This window comes from Mercenaria mercenaria, chromosome 6 (genome assembly GCF_021730395.1).
Source record: "Mercenaria mercenaria strain notata chromosome 6, MADL_Memer_1, whole genome shotgun sequence".
NCBI classification, from domain to species: domain Eukaryota; kingdom Metazoa; phylum Mollusca; class Bivalvia; order Venerida; family Veneridae; genus Mercenaria; species Mercenaria mercenaria.
Window position 1 is genome coordinate 54,912,226 of NC_069366.1, and position 19,000 is coordinate 54,931,225.

Below are 19,000 nucleotides of genomic sequence, written 5' to 3' on the forward strand. Positions count from 1 at the left end.
CACATTTCTCAAGCTACAGCCTTCAAATTTGGACCACTTGCATAGTTTTGTGTACCGAAATGAACTTTGACCTTAAGATTGACCTAGTGACCTACTTTCACATTTCTGTAGCTACAGGCTTCAAATTTAGACCACATGCATAGGATTGTGTACCAAAACAAACTTTGACCTTGACATTGACCTAGTGACCTACTTTCACATTTTTGAAGATACAGGCTTCAAATTTGGACCACATGCATAGATTTGTGTTGTGAAGTGAAATTTGACCTTGATTTTGACCTAGTGACCTACTTTCACATTTCTCAAGCTACAGCCTTCAAATTTGGACCACTTGCATAGTTTTGTGTACCGAAATAAACTTTGACCTTAAGATTGACCTAGTGACCTACTTTCAAATTTCTCAAACTACAGCCTTCAAACTTGATGCACATGCATAGTTTTGTGTACAAAGAACTTTGTCCTTGAAATTGATTTAGTGACCTACTTTCACATTTCTCAAGCTACATCTTCCGAATTTGGACCACATGCACAGTGTTGTGTAGAGAAATGAAATTTGACCTTGAGCTAGTCATTAAGTCTTGAAATTTGGAACACTCTGTGATCTCTTGTTAAGTTAACATATCATCTGCCTTTTATTGCACACAAAATTATGAATCATGCAAGCATCTCCACATTTGTTTAGTTAGCGGATCTTCTGGTTGAGTCAATCCACAAAATTTAATCCCAACGAACAAGTAAAAATCCCATTCATTTTATGTTCAAAATTGAAATCCATGAATTCAGTTCCCCATGAAATTGCCGTTTTGACCAAAACCATGAAATTCCATGCCCACGAAATTTTAAATGATTTTACAGTATATGGAATCAAACGTCTCCACATTTGTTAAGTTAGTTGATTTTCTGCTTTTTATGTGGAATCAAGCTTCTCCATATTTGTTAAGTTAACGGATCATCTGCCTTTTATGTGGAATCAAGCGTCTCCATATTTGTTAAGTTAGTTGATCTTCTGCTTTTTATGTTTCATCAAGCTTCTCCATTTTGTTAAGTTAACGAATCATCTGCCTTTTATGTGGAATCAAGCTTCTCCATATTTGTTAAGTTAATGGATCATCTACCTTTTATATGGAATCAAACGTCTCCACATTTGTTAAGTTAGTTGATCTTCTGCTTTTTATGTGGAATCAAGCTTCTCCATATTTGTTAAGTTAACAGATCATCTGTCTTTTATGTGGAATCAAGCGTCTCCATATTTGTTAAGTAAGTTGATCTTCTGCTTTTTGTGTTTCATCAAGCTTCTCCATATTTGTTAAGTTAACAGATCATCTGCCTTTTATGTGGAATCAAGCTTCTCCATATTTGTTAAGTTAACGGATCATCTGCCTTTTATGTGGAATTAAGCGTCTCCATATTTGTTAAGTTAGCTGATCTTCTGCCTTTAATAGGGGAATCAAGCTTCTTTAGGTTTGTTAAGTGATCATCTGCCGTTTATGTGGAATTACATTTGTTAAGTGAGCTGATCACTTCCCTTTTATATAGAATCAAGCTTCTCATTTGTTAAGTGAACTGATCATCTGCCTTTCATGTGGAATCAAGCTTTCATGCATTTGTTAAGTTAGGTTATTGTTAGTCTGTAAATTGGATCAGACCTCTCCATGTTTGTTATGTGCCTTTTATGTGGAATCAGGCCTCTCCATTTTTGTTATGTGCCTTTTATGTGGAATCAGACCTCTCCATGTTTGTTATGTGCCTTTTATGTGGAATCAGGCCTCTCCATTTTTGTTATGTGCCTTTTATGTGGAATCAGGCCTCTCCATTTTTGTTATGTGCCTTTTATGTGGAATCAGGCCTCTCCATTTTTGTTAAGTTAGCTATAATCTGCCTGCATCTCCATCATCATTATTAAAATCTGGGTTAAAAAAATATACTTTGTAGTATTTGGTAATTGTTTGTAACCATACTGAGGTTAAAATCTAGGTTGAAAACTTAGTCTTTGTGGTATTTTGCAATAAGTATATAATCTCTTCATTGTGGTGTTAAACCAATGTTAAAATTCAGGACGCTTAACAGTAACTGTTCATTGCACATTACAAAAATCATTGTACATGTAATATATGTGTTAATCCCGAATGTAATATGATTCTCACATTTTTGCTAAATTAAGTCTCCTCCAACATTTATATGCCTCGTTTTTACGATTGAAGAAACTTGCCTTTACATTGTAATTTATATTAAATTATCATTTTTTGAACTTGGATATCCCTTTTTAGCTCGACTATTCGAAGAATAAGTAGAGCTATCCTACTCACCACGGCGTCGGCATCACACCCTGGTTAAGTTTTTCGTACCAGTCCACATTTTGACAAAGTCTTTCGAGATAAAGCTTTGAAACTTTCAACACTTGTTTACCATCACCATGTCCAGTTGTAGGCAAGAGTACATAACTCCATCAAGCATTTTGGTTGAATTATGGCCCCTTTTTGACTTAGAAATCTTGGTTAAGTTTTTCGTACCAGTCCGCATTTTGACAAAGTCTTTTGAGATAAAGCTTTGAAACTTTCAACACTTGTTTACCATCACAATATCCAGTTGTAGGCAAGAGTACATAACTCCATCAAGCATTTTGACTGAATTATGGCCCCTTTTGACTTAGAAATCTGGTTAAGTTTTTCGTACCAGTTTATATTTTGTGTAGTGTTTGACATAATATGGCTTTGAAACTTTTATATCTTGTTCAGTATAATAGTCTCTATCAATAGGCAAGAGTACGTAACTCTCTCGTCTTTTTTGGCTGAATTATGGCCCTTTTTGAACTTGGAAATTGGTTCTGTTTTGTATATGTCCATGTTTTGTCAAGACTATTTGACATATGGCTTTTAAACTTTAAACACTTGTTTATCATTATGATTTCCATCTCTAGGCAAGAGTACATAACTCTGACAACTATTTTGACTGAATTATGGCCCTTTTTGGACTTTGAAATTTGTTCAGTTTTTCTTACAAGCCAGCGTTTGAACTGTGGCTTTGAAACTTTTAACACTAGTTTATCAACATGATTTCCATCTGTAGGCAAGAGTACATAACTCTGTCAACTATTTTGACTGAATTATGGCCCTTTTTGGACTTGGAAATTAGTTAAATTTTTCATATAAGTCCATGTTTTGCCTAACATATAACTTAACATATTTGCCATCATGGTCACACATTGTCATTTAGTGCAAGACTAATCGAAATCCACAAATATAGGAACATTTTTGTTTAATCCATTTTTTTGTTTAGTCTGAAAATCTATGGAAATATTTTGACCCCATTCTTCAATCAATTCTTCGAATAGGCGAGCGCGCTGTCATCGGACAGCTCTTGTTAATTTAAGTCATTGTAGTAAAACTGTGCAGTGTTGCATATTTTAGCTAATATTCTGTTCATTTAAAGAAAAATCTTTACAATTATGATAAATTGCGATGAAAATGAAGTATTAATGTAGGAACACGTTGTACCCTGTACTGTTATATCAGATATAATTGTATCATGTTTTAGATACATTTGTACTACTCTATAAAGTTTTTTCACAATTTAGCAGGTTATAATTTGACATAATTTAATGACAGTCTAACCACTTTCATTGCCAGTGCTACATGTGATAGCAAGTGACTTTACCATTCAAGGTTATGGTTTCCAGTTGGAAAAAAATCTATAGATATTTAATATTTTATTAAAATTTCACAGTAAATATTTATTTCATATATGAATGTCATCATGGTTTAAGGTTAGTACACTACATTTTTCACAATAACATTTCACCAACATAATATTATATTATTTGATTATAATTATATGTACTATTTATATAAAGTTAGTTCAATTTTGTTTCACTGTAATACTCCATTTTGATTTTCTTACTCTCTATCCCTGGTGAACTATTATTAGTCTAAAAGGGTTCAACTTTCTATTTAAGGCTTTTCTTTAGTTAAAAGAGAGTCGTAACAAGAAAAAAAAAATTCTTCACTCTTCCTCAGAAACAATGAAAAATATTTAAATTTATTTTTTGCTCGCCACCTCATTTCTTTTGCTGGAAAATATCCCATGAGCAAGTTTTCTATTTGATATGGCCTACCGATATTGAAATTGAAATAGTAGAGATGGTTGCAGCAAGTTATAGGATGTAAGCCGGAAAACATTTTCATATCTCAGTGTTGAAAGATTGTTTTTAGGAAATCCCATGATTATAATTTTATTTCAACAATCTGATTGTATCATATGGATAATGCCCTTTAGGTTCAATACTGAATGGTTTTTATTTATAATTTTTGCTACAACCTTGCAGCGATTGATTTTAAACGCAAGTACACACACCATTTGATGGAGTACTTTTTTGATGTAACTTCATACAGCTATTACAAATGATATATCAGTGACATCTAAAAACAACATTATTGCGCAGGACAAATTTCATTAGCTATGTTATTATGTATTATAGCAACAGGTACAAAAGTATGAATTCATTACAACCTAGTAAAGCAGGGTGATCAGATTAGCACTAAGCTGAATGAGCCTAAATGAGGCTTATCAGTAATAACTAACTTAGATGCTGTTTTAGCTTTGGAACTTAGGTAGATCTAAGACCAGAGCGGTCCTCTCAATTGAGCTACAGATGTAATATGAAACATATTGTCACCATCATTTTGACCATGGTCATACAGACTGGTAACATAAGAATGTACAGTGACAGGAAGCGGGGGCACTGATGTCCTATGGACACATACATGTACATACCTAGTTACAAATATTTTGTATGTCATTCTAATATGTCACATACATTTATGTGCAATATTGAGGAACAAGAAATCCTGAGGTGTGTCTTGAAAAATGTAATTGATAATGTTGTCCTTTAATTTATTTTTTCTGAAAAAGGTTTTTTGTCTCTCCTTTAAAGTAACAAAAATGAAGATACAGAGTTTTTGATGCCTGCTGGCCATACGTTTATTGCCCTGTATGCCAGACTTAAGTTAGGTCAGTCTGTCTGAGTTTAATGCATGAAAGGTGAATAACCTTTTCTTTGTCTTTGTCTTGTTTGTCTTCTTGCCACTGGCTAGGAAAAATGATATAACGGTTAATGACCATTACAGCATGTTTGTTGGTCATTTTGGTAATACCGAGAAGCTATATCTAATGAATTGATATACAGTATCAACACCGCAGGAGCATGTACCTCCCTTTATTCCCATTAAAAGGAATTCTAGAACCTCCCAAGAGTCCAGACCAACAATTTATGTACAATAAACAAATTTCCATGTTTGCAGTTGTGTTCACTGCGGCAAGGTTGCACTGTAGATTTTATCGTTTAAGCCGTGCCATGAGAAAACCAACATAGTGGTTTTGTGACCAGCATGGATCCAGACCAGCCTACACATCCACGCAGTTTGGTCAGGATCCATGCTGTTCGCTAACAGTTTCTCTAATTCCAAAAGGCTTTGAAAGCAAACAGCATGGATCCTGCACAGTCTGGTCTGGATCCATGCTGGTTGCAAAGCAACTATGTTGGTTTTCTCATGGCACAGCTCATTTCGAAAGAAGAAGGAACTAAAATTGTGTATTTTTGTCATTTTACAAAATAAAATTTCTATCTTTACTGTATTTTAAGCTCTTGAAACTATTCAAAGAATAGATAGGACTATTGCACTTGCCATTTTCTGGTGTCCCAATTTGGTGAAGATTTTGCATATAAGCTGGTAGCTCAGTAACCACATGTAGGAATGGATTGAACTTCCCAAACTTATTCACTGTGATGGACTGACTTGCAGTGCATAGTCATCCAAATGGCTGTTTGGTGCGTCCGTCTGTCCTTATGTATTTGTTTGTCTGGCCCATAACTTTGACATGCATAGAGGAATCTTGTTTATATTTGACATGAATGTTTAACTCAGTGAGACACAGAGTGTCATGTGCAAACCCAAGGTTTCTATCTGAAAGGTCAAGGTCACAGGGGTCAAAGGGCAGGCTGGACATGTTGCCCGTGGGCATCTAGTTTCCACTAGTTTTAAGTTTTTGTATATGAGCTTGTATCTCAGCACCCACTAACGGGAATAGATTGAAACTTCACACACTTGTCTATTCTGATGAGCTGACAAGCATCATGTAGTTTCCATTAGTCAGTTACAAAAAAATATCCCTTTTTATGCCCCCGGCATCTACTGATGTGGGAGGCATATAGTGATCATCCTGTCCGTCTGTACGAGGTTAACCAAAGGGGACTGTTTCGTCTAGCATCAATACCCCTTGCTAGAATGACGTGATACTAATGCAGATGTAACCTGTGAACATTCCTCATCTTCAGACATCACCTGACCTCAGTTTGACCTTGACCTCATTTTGGACTTAGGTTATATGGGCCATCTCTTGGTTAACCAAATGGGACTGTTTCGTCTAGCATCAATACCCCTTGCTACAATGACTTGATACTAATGCAGATGTAACCTGTGAACATTCCTTATCTTCAAACATCACCTGACCTCAGTTTGACCTTGATCTCATTTTGGACTTAGGTTGCTTTATATGGGCCATCTCTTGGTTAACCAAATGGGACCGTTTCGTCTAGCATTAATACTGCTTACAAGCTTACAAGAATGAATTGATACTAATACAGATGTAACCTGTGACCATTCTTCATCTTCAAACATCACCTGACCTCAGTTTGACCTTGACCTCGTTTTGGACTTGGGTTGCTTCGTATCGACAGGATGCCACCGGGGGCATCAAGCGTTTATTGAACGCAGCTCCTTGTTTGACTTTTGTATTCATTAAACTAACTAGTAACTTTCTGTAGTGACATTATTATGCCTTTGAATAGCTGAGTGTTGCTGTCCTTCAATAGCTCTTATTATTATGTTGATGATATATAAAAATTAATGTCCATCTTTATTACTTGTTGTCAAATTAGTCATTTAGTCATCAGCAGTAAATAATAAAAAAATCCACATAGCACTTCAGATATAAAAGGAAATGAAAAATTCTCATCCGTTCCCTTGTGCTGCTAACAGTTCATTTCATGAAATATGCATAGATTCTGTCTGATTCCGCCATATTAAAAAACATGGCCACCAGGAGCAGGGCAGGTTCCATATATGACACTGAACTTGCCCTTTATCTGTTTACTCTGATAAGTGATAGACAATCATGACCCTCTTGTACAAATGTGAAATACTGCTTTAAACCTGGAAATGTTCTGACTCTCAAGGCACATTAGATACCAGGATGTTTTTTATTGATGGAACTGCACTGGAATTGCTATGACTTAATTATTGATAAACTGGTACAGTTTTTAGCACTATTGTGCAAATCATTTAATTTCATTGGCATGAACTTTTGTGGTTTGAATAAAATTGAAACGGCTTTTTCTTGGGAATATGAATTCATGAAATTCAACTTTTGAAGATATAATTTATGGGACTTAAGTGGTTATTTAGGATTTAATTTCATGGATTGACAAAACCAAGAATTTCATGAAGTTACTCCCTACTGAAAATTAATGATTTTGAACTGAAGGTACTGAAAATCATACACTTTGAAATCGTTATCATAACTTTGATGAAATTCTTGGTTTTGTCTATCTATATATACAGGCATAACTAGACTTTCTTATTGAATTGTAAAGGTTAATTTCTGCTTGAAATACTAGCAGTGAATAACTAATATCTAAGGTATAGCACTGCACAGTCATTTTTAGCTCATCTGATTTTTTGAAAAAAAATGATGAGTTATTGTCATCACTTGAGCGGTTGTCGGCGTCGGCGTTGCCTGGTTAAGTTTTATGTTTAGGTCAGCTTTTCTCCTAACCTATCAAAGCTATTGCTTTGAAACTTGGAATACTTGTTCACCATCATAAGCTGACCCTGTATAGCAAGAAACATAACTCCATCTTGCTTTTTGCAAGATTTATGGCCCCTTTTGTACTTAGAAAATATCAGATTTCTTGGTTAAGTTTTATGTTTAGGTCAACTTTTCTCCTAAACTATCAAAGCTATTGCTTTGAAACTTGGAATACTTGTTCACCATCATAAGCAGACCCTGTACATCAAGAAACATAACTCCATCTTGCTTTTTGCAAGAATTATTGCCCCTTTTGGACTTAGAAAATCAGTTTTCTTGGTTAAGTTTTATGTTTAGGTCAGCTTTTATCCTAAACTATCAAAAATATTGCTTTAAAACTTGCAACACTTGTTCACCATCATAAGCTGACCCTGTACAGCAAGATACATAACTCCATCCTGCTTTTTGCAAGATTTATGGCCCCTTTTGTACTTAGAAAATATCAGATTTCTTGGTTAAGTTTTATGTTTAGGTCAACTTTTTCTCTTAAACTATCAAAGTTATTGCTTTGAAACTTGCAACACTTGTTCACCATCATAAGCTGACCCTGTACAGCAAGCAACATAACTCCATCCTGCTTTTTGCAATAATTATTGCCCCTTTTGGACTTAGAAAATCATTTTCTTGGTTGAGTATTATGTTTAAGTCAACTTTTCTCATAAACTATCAAAGCTATTGCTTTAAAACTTGCAACAGTTTTTCACCATCATAAGTGGACACTGTACATCAAGAAACATAACTCTATCCTGCTTTTTGCAAAAATGATGGCCCTTTTCAGACTAAGAAAATCATGGGTAGGACAATATTTCTATTATACAAAAAAAATCAGATGAGCGTCAGCACCCGCAAGGCGGTGCTCTTGTCATTTACATGAAACTTCTGTCGCTGTTAATGTATTAATTAACAAATGAATCATAGCTTCCATTTGGATTATGAAGTTTTTGTTTTTGTTTGGTTTCTCGTCACTTCAACACATTTATAGGTCATATGGTGACTTTCCAGCTTTTGATGGGGGAGGAAGACTCCAGGTGCCGTCTAGGCATTATTTCATCACCGGCGGCACCTAGGTAGAACCAACAACCTTCGGTAAGTCAGCTGGATGGATTCCAGAATTCTATGCTCCAAGCCATGCTCGAACCCACATTGGTGAGTTACAATAGTGATTTGACGTCATCAACCTTAACCATTCGGTTACAGAGGCCCCATGAAATACACGAGCATGTTTATAGTTTAAAGAGTACAGGCCAGTGATTACTGTCCATAGTTTTATGGAAGGAAACGCTTTTTGTCTGTAAACATAATACCGGTACATATATTTTACCGATATACATGTATATTGACCTTAGATCAGTAGCTGACCTTTAAAGAACAATGTCTGGGGCTAAAGAATATGTTGGCATTCCAGTGCCAGTATCAATGTTGGACCCAGTTTCTGTAATAAAAAATCTCCAAAGAAAAAGCTCTGTGCAGCAACAAAAAGAATTTTCTTTAATGTCTGCTGTCAGGACTTTCTTATCTCTGTAATGCGGGACCATTAAATTTTATAGGCCTCTTCCACTTGGAAAATTTCCTTCAAATCTTGCAGTTTTCTAAAAAAAAATTGACACAGGTTTATTATTCCCTGTTGCTCAAATACCAAACTGTTTCCCCCCAAATCACAGGCCTGGGCCCTGTCCCCTATTAGTAAAAATAAACAAACCCTGTCTGTAAAGGGGTTATAATTATTACATTTTGTACTTTGATAATAAGATAATAAGATTTGTTTTGTATATTTGCAGGTCATCAAGATACCGGTACAGGCCAATAACTGATTATTGACTTTACTACTTAACAGTCAGTGAAGCTGAAGGCGTCTCGAGTATGTCTCAGTAACTTGGTTATCAGTTGGACCTTTACCCTTGGAATGGAGTATTACAACACCAGATTAAGATCCACTTCTGTTTGAACGTTAAATTCATTTCTGCGCATTAATTAGATGAAAAACTTCTTGGTATGTTTCACTAACTATAGATAACGAAGGAAGAAAATCTACTAACTGTATTTTTTGATGGATTTATAAATTTAATGCAGAGTAAGATGGAGAAATGTTGTTTTGAGTGGAAGAAGGAACTATATTAGTAATATGTTGTTAAGGCAATCAACTTGTTAATCATTATTTCGTTAAGTGATTAAGAGGGCAAAAGTCAAGATGACACAGTGGAAAGAAAATTTGCAAAATATTCATGCCACAGATGCCAAAGAATTTCTTCTCGGAGGGACGTCAACAATGGATCAGGTCTTTCTGTCGCACCAGTGTCCTCATACAGAGGCGACAGATTTCACAATAGATGTTTGCAACAACAAACTTGAAAAAGTTTCATCACCGACCATATCGTCGCCGCGGGAGACATTCGATTTTAGCACTGACAACAAGAAAACGAATTGTTATCAAGTGACGTTATCATCAGTTGTGTTAATAGCTTTAACGTGCTTTCTGTTACTAGTGTGTCGTGACTACATTAAAGATCTGCTAGTATGGATGGAAAACATTGACCTTACGGTCAGCCTTTTGATATTTGTAGTTCTTTACACAGTAGTTTCATACCCAATGGCATGGGGCGTAATTCTACTGATGATAGCGTGTGGATATTTATATGGAATAATTTACGGACCTATAGTTGTCGAAGTATGTAGCGCTGTAGGAGTAGCTATCGCTCATGTGACGATGAAAAGATTTTGCCGTAGTTTTATAATTAAGAGATTTTATAACGACAATATGACAGCTGTGATATCTGTTGTGGGTGGAAAACATGGTTTTAAAGTAGTAGCATTAACTAGATTGACACCTTTGCCATTTGGCCTTCAAAATAGCTTATTTTCAGTAAGTATCACTGCATTTATGTACATTTCTATCTTTCATAAATTCTGTTTTATTTGTTTGCGTATAAAAATAATCTGAAACCAGATGAAACCAGATTATTGCATCCCCAAGTTTATAATTTTATCAGCATAGTTAACTGTAAGTGTTGGACTGCACTGCTATATTTTAATGTAATTGATAACTCATCCCAAATTCAGTCCATCTTGTTCAGAAGAGAGCTGATGTATTGAGAGGTCACAAGGTTGTTGCCTTGGTAATGCGGCAGGCATTGACACTAACTTTTTTCAGTGGTGTCCCAGAGGGCCCCCTACTTGTAGAATTTGGTGTCCCTCACCAATATATAGGATCCCTTCAGTTTGAAAGGATGAAAATGTACTCAACTAAAACTGCTAAATCTTAAATCGTATTTATTTCTTTCCTTGTTCCGATTTAAATTCAAGAACAGTCAATATAGGATGTTGCTGAATTTAACTTGAAGCAAGGTGAGATGAAAGCAACATTGGTTTCATATATTTTGGTTGAATATTCTGTTATAATTAATAAATCTTTGAAAGTAACTCAGTCTTTAATGTAGCTATTACATTGTCTTTATTAAAAATAGGTATCCAGGAGGAATACCAGCTCTGACTAATTGGTGTCCCTCGCAAGAATTTGGGGTCCTCAGGCTCTCGGGACACTGTTAGTGTCGAGGCCTGTGCAGAGGTCTTTTGTAATACGAACTTCAGTCCCACTCTTCAGTTCAACTTCTAGTTTCCTGTCGTGAAATTGTTGGTTACTTGTTGAGAAGATATTCTGGTATCAGGGGACCAAAATTCATGGTCTGCACTGTTTGCTACTCAGTCAATAAATTTTCAGTGACCTCCCCTTTGAAAAATAAATAGTATTGCCCAACTTGAAAGATGGACCAGTCCATTTTAGAAATTTAGCAGGGTAAGATGTTTACAATCTACTAAATGACAATGTGATTATTGTGAAAACTTGATAATTTGATTTTGTTGCCAATCAATAGCCAATTATGATCATAAAGTCAATAAGCTGTCAACAAAATCATACTACTGAGTTTTCACTATAGATAATTAGGTAATCATAAAGTGATTGTGTTTTTAGGTCATTTACTTTTGAGATAAAATGACATAATGCAGTTCAAGCTTTACCTAAAAAGGTCATTGTCTGTTGGACCCGTTACAATGTTTAATTGGATGACCTCTGACAAGTTTTGTGTTTGACTTTAGCCAACAGTCAGGGGTGTAATTACTCAAATGGGTTATAAACTGCGATAACTTGAAACAGTTACACCCCTGACTGGCCAACTAGAGTCTTCTGGATTCCTTTGAATGTCAGACACTCTATTGTCAAAGGTCATCCAAATGAATTTGAGTCTGGTGTTTGACCTCACTTGGGATTTATAAGTATTGAGTTTCTATCACTATGCAATTAAGTTAATATGTTTGAGTTCTTGTACATTTGGCAAATGTTCTGTTTATAGGACAATTTGGCAAAAGACAGTATATCTGAAATTGTTTGTGCTCAACACTGAATTTGACTGATTCGTGTGGAGAAGTTTGTAGTTTATACTTGAAGTTGGTACTAGCACAGAGTCCAGTAACACATTAATTTAGGTTAATTGACTGCCATAGATACATGGAATACTGTTGAAAAAATGGCATACAAACGTACATACCAAAGAAACAAAGCAATTGTATGTAATATCTTCTTTATTCTTTTTATGGGCCAGACTTACAGCAATTCTTCTGGTGATAAATAGACTGGGACAATATTGGACCAGATGTTATGGATTTCAGTGCTTTTATATATGGTTCTATCATCAGTGTGAAACCAAAGAGAAAATTGATATATATACAATTTATTGCTGTACAGTTTTATGTCTTGAATGTCAATTTTGATATCATATTGGTGGTTATATGATACTTCAACTTGTATGTCAGTAAACACTGGTCATGAATCAGATAGATCCTCAGCTGACTCACCTGCAATAGGAGGGAATCAGGTTCTGTTAAAGTTCAGAAGTAGACTGATGGCATTTGCTATGAAGGGGCATAGCACCCTTCCAAAATTTTGGGGGCAACTTTTACCTGATAAGGGGTTGGGATTTGTGCAGAGTTTAAAAAGGAACAAATCTGCTTGATGGGATAAGGCAAAATATTATAGGGGCATGCCAAGGCAACCCACTCATTTGGTGGTGTTATAAAATGGTTACTTTACAAACTGTAAGTCTGACTCATTTAATGCTATTAACTTCTGATTTACGCCAGTATTCCATTTATATCATTTACAGTAATATAATAAGATATATTATATATATAAATATATGAATAAAGAAGTTTATTGCACAATACATTGTAGCCTGGAGCAAGAGGTGTACTTTCCTGTTTCAGAAATTAAAAAGTCTTTCACCAGTTTAAGTATCTTCAGTTGGAATCTGATTTTAATCTGATCATATGTTTATTTTTCCAAGCATAATGATAAGGGTATTCCAAACCCTTGAAGCTTTGGTTCATTTCCCCCCAAGCTTGATTTCAAACTAAAGTTACATGAATTTTGTTAAAACATATTTTGCTTTTAATGATTTATTACCAGATTTCACTAAAAATCTGTGGGGTTCCACAGCCAATGTGGTTGACTTGAAGAAATAAGATTATTGAGAAATCTGTTTGTTTTAGTTTTATAGGTTTGATAGATTGGTGTATATATACAAAAATTTCAGAACTTTTAAAAAAAAAACCTGTGCTTTTATTTTCAGTTAACTGATATACCATTGTTGTCGTATGTGTCTGCCTCCACATTAGGGATGTTGCCAACAGCGGTGCTCAACTGTTACATGGGGACGACTTTACGTTCCATGAATGATATACTCACAGATGAAACTAACCAAACTACAGGGTGGATAGTCTTAACAGTTCAGGTTGGTTTTATTCAGTTTTATTTCTAACAAAGGTTTGCAGTTTACAGTTCCTGTTGTTCAGAGCATTCTGGAAAGACTTTTCCCTTTGCCTACAATCAGCTGAAAGCCATTAGCTGTTGAAAAGAATATGAGCCGTGCCATGAGAAAAGCAACATAGTGGGTGTGCCACCAGCATGGATCCAGACCAGCCTGCGCATCCGCGCAGTCTGGTCAGGATCCATGCTGTTCGCTTTTAAAGCCTATTGGAATTGCAGAAACTGTTAGCGAACAGCATGGATCCTGACCAGATTGCGCGGATGCGCAGGCTGGTCTGGATCCATGCTGGTCGCACACCCACTATGTTGGTTTTCGCATGGCACGGCTCAATTATATCCTTCCCATGTGCATTCATGTGTAAAGTTTGGTTCATTTTCAAAGATACACTTGGGTACAGTGCATTGTCTTCAGTTTGCAGTTATTTGTATTGTGAAGATACAGTTAAGATGCCCGAAATGTATCAGTGTGTGGTATAGTGCGCGTTTTAATCGACCTGGCAGGGCGGGGTTTCGCGATGGTCCACTGCATTATTGTGCAGGATATGTAGTATATTCGGCAGCTTAATTTCTTATCAGCGGCCATCAACCTTACACTGTAACCACCGTAGTTCTACCTATTTTGCTCGTTTTTTTGAGATTACCTTTATTTGCATAAGCCAGAGATTAACTCCGCCCCGCCAGGCTGAATAAAACGCACTATACCATAAACAAGATTTAATCTTGTTTTTCTTGCATATTTCTAAGCCATAGTCAGACAGTCTCACTCAATTTTGAACAAGGATGTGAAGCCTACACTTGTCTCTCATTGTTAAATCTTCGAATCTCACCATGCATTAGCATTCCTTGTTAGGAGATAGCTTTTTAGCATGCACATTTTGCTATGGAGGTGGGTTGCAAGGTGCAAGCATGCTTGCATGTGTACCTGAGGTTTATTTGGGGTTCTCACTTTTATGTAAGCTTGACGTTTCAGACCCTCCTATGTATGCTGGAAAGTTATTAGCCAAATGTAAAAGAACCAAATAAAAAAAAAGAGCAAGGACTTAAAACAATGCTGATTTATGGTTGAGTCTTTTTGGTTGTATACTGGGATGTAGAAATGTAAAATTACTTGCATTGTTTGCATATTATAAAATATATATAGTGTTGCTAAATATGTGTATGGCATGTTTAGTGCAGTAAATATATTGATTTGAATAGAATGTACTGAATATGTTAATTCATGTGATTATCATACTGTTAGCTTGAACTGAATTGAGCAGAATGTGCTGAGTATGTTAATCAAGTCATTGTCAAACTGAGAGTTTGAGCGCTAAAGTCTGTTAACACTACAATGTGCTAAGATATTTTCTGATTTTCGTAACATGTATCTACCATTATATATCAGGCAGCCATGGGGGTCAGAATTCTAGATATATGTATGTGATATAGTTACAAATCAGCAAAAAAATACTAAAAATCTAAGGACATTAATTTTATTCGTTCAGAAATGCAATTTTTTTTTTGCAAACAGAATTTCCTGTCATGTTGAATACTTCTTGCATAATATGCAGTAAATTTGATGTTGGGAACAGGGCTTCAAAAATTACCAGTTTCTCTGAGTTTTATATCAGTTTAGGGCTTTCAAGACTATTAGTTATGAAATGAAAAATAAAAACAACTGAGTCTGAGGAAAAGAGAGAAAAAGTACAAAAATTTGGTTGGAAATTACAATACATAACCAGTATGCCATATGTTCCTGATTTGAGGTCTCGTATAAACATTTGGTATTTGTTCCATGCTGTAGCATTTCTGCAATATATCCTTTGATGCTTGCAGCTGTTTGACTTCATTTTTTTCTGTAAGGCCAATAATTAGAGATATTATTTGTATAAAATGTTATGTGGTAAAACTTACTGACTGAATTATCTCATTGTAAAGACCGTATTGAAACATGAGTAATAAGATCGGTAAAAAAAATCCTTTGGAAGCAAAGAATGCAACCAAGCAGAGAATAATAGCAGACTCGGTTTGATTGAGTGTTCATGAGAGGTAATGAAATATGCAACACCTCTCACGCCCGCTAGCACCGGCTTAAGCGGAACTCAATTGAATGGAGAAATTGGTTAGTTCATTTAATGTGTTTTTATACATCACACATTGTATACGACTATGGACCTAAATGGCAGAGTGGTTCAGTTTGCTGACTTCAACACTCCTCCTAAGTCCTAACCAATGTGGGTTCGAGCATCACTCGTGGTGTTGAATTCTTCATGTGAGGAAGCCATCCAGCTGGCTTACGGAAGTACATACTAAGGTGCTTCTACTTAGGTGCCTGCCTGTGATGAAATAATGCACGAAGGGGCACCTAGAGTCTTCCTGCACCATCAAAACTGGAAAATCGCCATATGAGTTATAATTGTGTTAATGCAATGTTAAACCAAACACTTTAAATGTTGAAGAAAACTAAAGGGTATTTTAAGTCTTTTTTACTGAAGCATTTGAAGTCACACTTTGGAATAAAAGGTACAACACTTCAAAATTTAAGCTATAAATCATATATATGCATTTTGATACAGGACATGATATCTCCAAAGGGGTATTGTTGCGTGATCAGACCTAAGCACTCTACTTGTGCCATATTGTTTCCTAGACAATGCGGCGGAATCAATACAACAATTGCTATTATCAAGTAATGATTGCTTTTCATGATGGTGTGATTGTGTAACGACATGAGATAAGTCACCATATAGTACTAGAAGATTCTGAAAAATACTGCCAACTTGCCAAGTAATGATGGCCTTGTGTAACAAGAATTATTGACAATTAGTTATCCCCATTAGTCCCATCAGTTGTATTTGTTCAGGTGGTGTATAGAGCTGTTACTAATAACCTTTGCTGCTAAAAAGATATTTTGGCAATTATGCTGAAGCACTTATTGCCTGTCAAAAATATATTTAAGTATTATAGTCTTATAGACGTATAAGTGGTATTTTGCAAAAGTATCCATTATTTACAACAGGATGTAAAAGAAACCCTGGTAATTCGGAATAGGTTTTAGTTGTTATTTTGTATAGAATTAAGGAAAAAATGTCAAATTCTGTTATTTTACAATAGATACGAAATAGTCAACTTAGCTTTTTCTGCAAAAAATGTTATCAGATGTTACAGTATCTCGTTTTCATCAAGTTATTCCAAGAAGTTTATGTTTTAATAGGTAATACAAAGATGAAACAGACAGATTAACTTCCTTAAGTCTAAATTTCTATGCAGAAAATGTTAACATGTTTTATTGGCAGGTAATAATAAGAAGAAATATATTGAAATTCTTGGATGCAATAGAAAATTTCCTCTTGAATTTTTAAGATGCTGCCTCATCTCTTTGAAATGAGACCTTTAATTATGTCTCCCACCACACAGTGGTGTTAGAGACATATTGATTTACTCCAGTCTGTGTGTTTGTCTGCCTGTCACAAAGCTTGTCCGCACTCTAAGTCAAACATTTCTCATCTGATCTTCACCAAACTTGAACAAAATGTGTTTCGACCATAAGACCTTGGCCAAGTTAGATAACTAGCCAAATCCGCCCAGGCACGTTTGAATTATGACCCTTGAATTACTGATTGGGTCCACTCGTCCAAGCCATCTTATTGGGTCCATTTGTCTAAACCATCTAGAAAACTAGACATTTTTCATTGAGGCAGTTGTGGGAGACATGCGCTTTTCTCAAAAGCATCTCAAGTTAAATACAGTCTTAGACAATTTAATAATATAAATTCTATTGAAAAACTTAATGACCCACTGCGTTTCATTTTGGAGATATACCTTAATCTATGAATGGTAACAGTCAGACTTACTACTAGATTATCGGCTTAAAAGCAGTCATGTTAAGTACAGTAAGTTTGATATGTATTTTGTCCAATTACTATCTTTCTGATGAAGGCAATACAAGTCTAACTAGCCATGAAAATTCAATAATCTCGTAAAAATAAAGTGCGGGTCTTGCTATATTTCGACCGCTTGACATTATGTTTATTTTTTAGCTCAACTATTCGAAGAATAAGTAGAGCTATCCTACTCACCATGGCGTCGGCGTCGGCGTCACACCTTGGTTAAGTTTTTCGTACCAGTCCACATTTTGACAAAGTCTTTTGAGATAAAGCTTTGAAACTTTCAACACTTGTTTACCATCATCATGGCCATCGTTATAGGCAAGAGTACATAACTCCATCAAGGATGTTGGCTGAATTATGGCCCCATTTGACTTAGAAATCTTGGTTAAGTTCTTCGTACCAGTTTATATTTTTTGTAAAGTGTTTGACATATGGCTTTGAAACTTTTATCACTTGTTTAGTATAATAGTCTCTATCTGTAGGAAAGAAAAAATAACTCTGTCATCTATTTTGGCTGAATTATGGCCCTTTTTGGACTTTGAAATTGGTTCTGTTTTCATACAAGTCCATGTTTTGTCAAAACTATTTGACATATGGCTTTTAAAATTTGAACACTTGTTTATTATTATGATTTCCATCTGCAGGCAAGAGTACATAACTATTTTGACTGAATTATGGCCCTTTTTGGACTTTGAAATTGCCTCATATATTGCCATTTAGTGCAAGACTTATCGAAATCATAGTAATACAGGAACATTGTTTGTCTAATCTATTTATTTCTTTTGTCTGAATATCCGTAGAAATATTTTGACCCCATTCTTCAATCAATTCTTCGAATAGTCGAGCGCGCTGTCATCAGACAGCTCTTGTTTAACATGTACTTTCTGAAAGTACTTGTTCTGACCTAAATTTAACTTGTACTTACTTCTTTGAACTATAATATGTTTTATGCAATAAATCATTACTTTGGAAGGATCTACATTTTTATCAGAATTGGAAAACTCATCTAACCATTTTGATAAAAACCGGCATTTCAATTTCTTTCCCAAGCCTTTTCTGTTTTCTTTCTTTTCCCTTTGTTTTTTTTAGCTCACCTGTCACATAGTGACAAGGTGAGCTTTTGTGATCACCCTTCGTCCGTCGTCAGTCCGTGCGTGCGTCCGTCAACAATTTCTTGTCTGCACGATAGCGGTTTCATTTATAATTTTATTTTAACCAAACTTGCACACAACTTGTATCACCCACCATAAGATCTCGGTTCCTTTCTTGAACTGGCCAGATCCCATTATGGGTTCCAGAGTTATGGCCCCTGAAAGGGCCAAAACCAGCTATTTTGACCTTGTCTGCACAATAGCAGCTTCATTTCTGAGTTTATTTTAACCAAACTTGCACACAACTTGTATCACCATAAGATCTCCATTCCTTTTTTGAACTGGCCAGATCCCAATAT

General features: G+C 35.5%; 1 protein-coding gene across 1 annotated transcript in view; it reads left to right on the forward strand.

The window, feature by feature from the left end:
• LOC123548842 (transmembrane protein 64-like) overlaps window positions 1-19,000 on the forward strand; it is a 56,494-nt gene that overhangs the window by 16,318 nt on the left and 21,176 nt on the right. Inside the window, exons 2-3 of the mRNA XM_045336422.2 lie at window positions 9,642-10,723; window positions 13,485-13,646. Coding sequence (XP_045192357.1) covers window positions 10,052-10,723; window positions 13,485-13,646 — 834 coding nt within the window. The 5' untranslated portion in view covers window positions 9,642-10,051. The remainder of the gene's footprint in view (window positions 1-9,641; window positions 10,724-13,484; window positions 13,647-19,000) is intronic.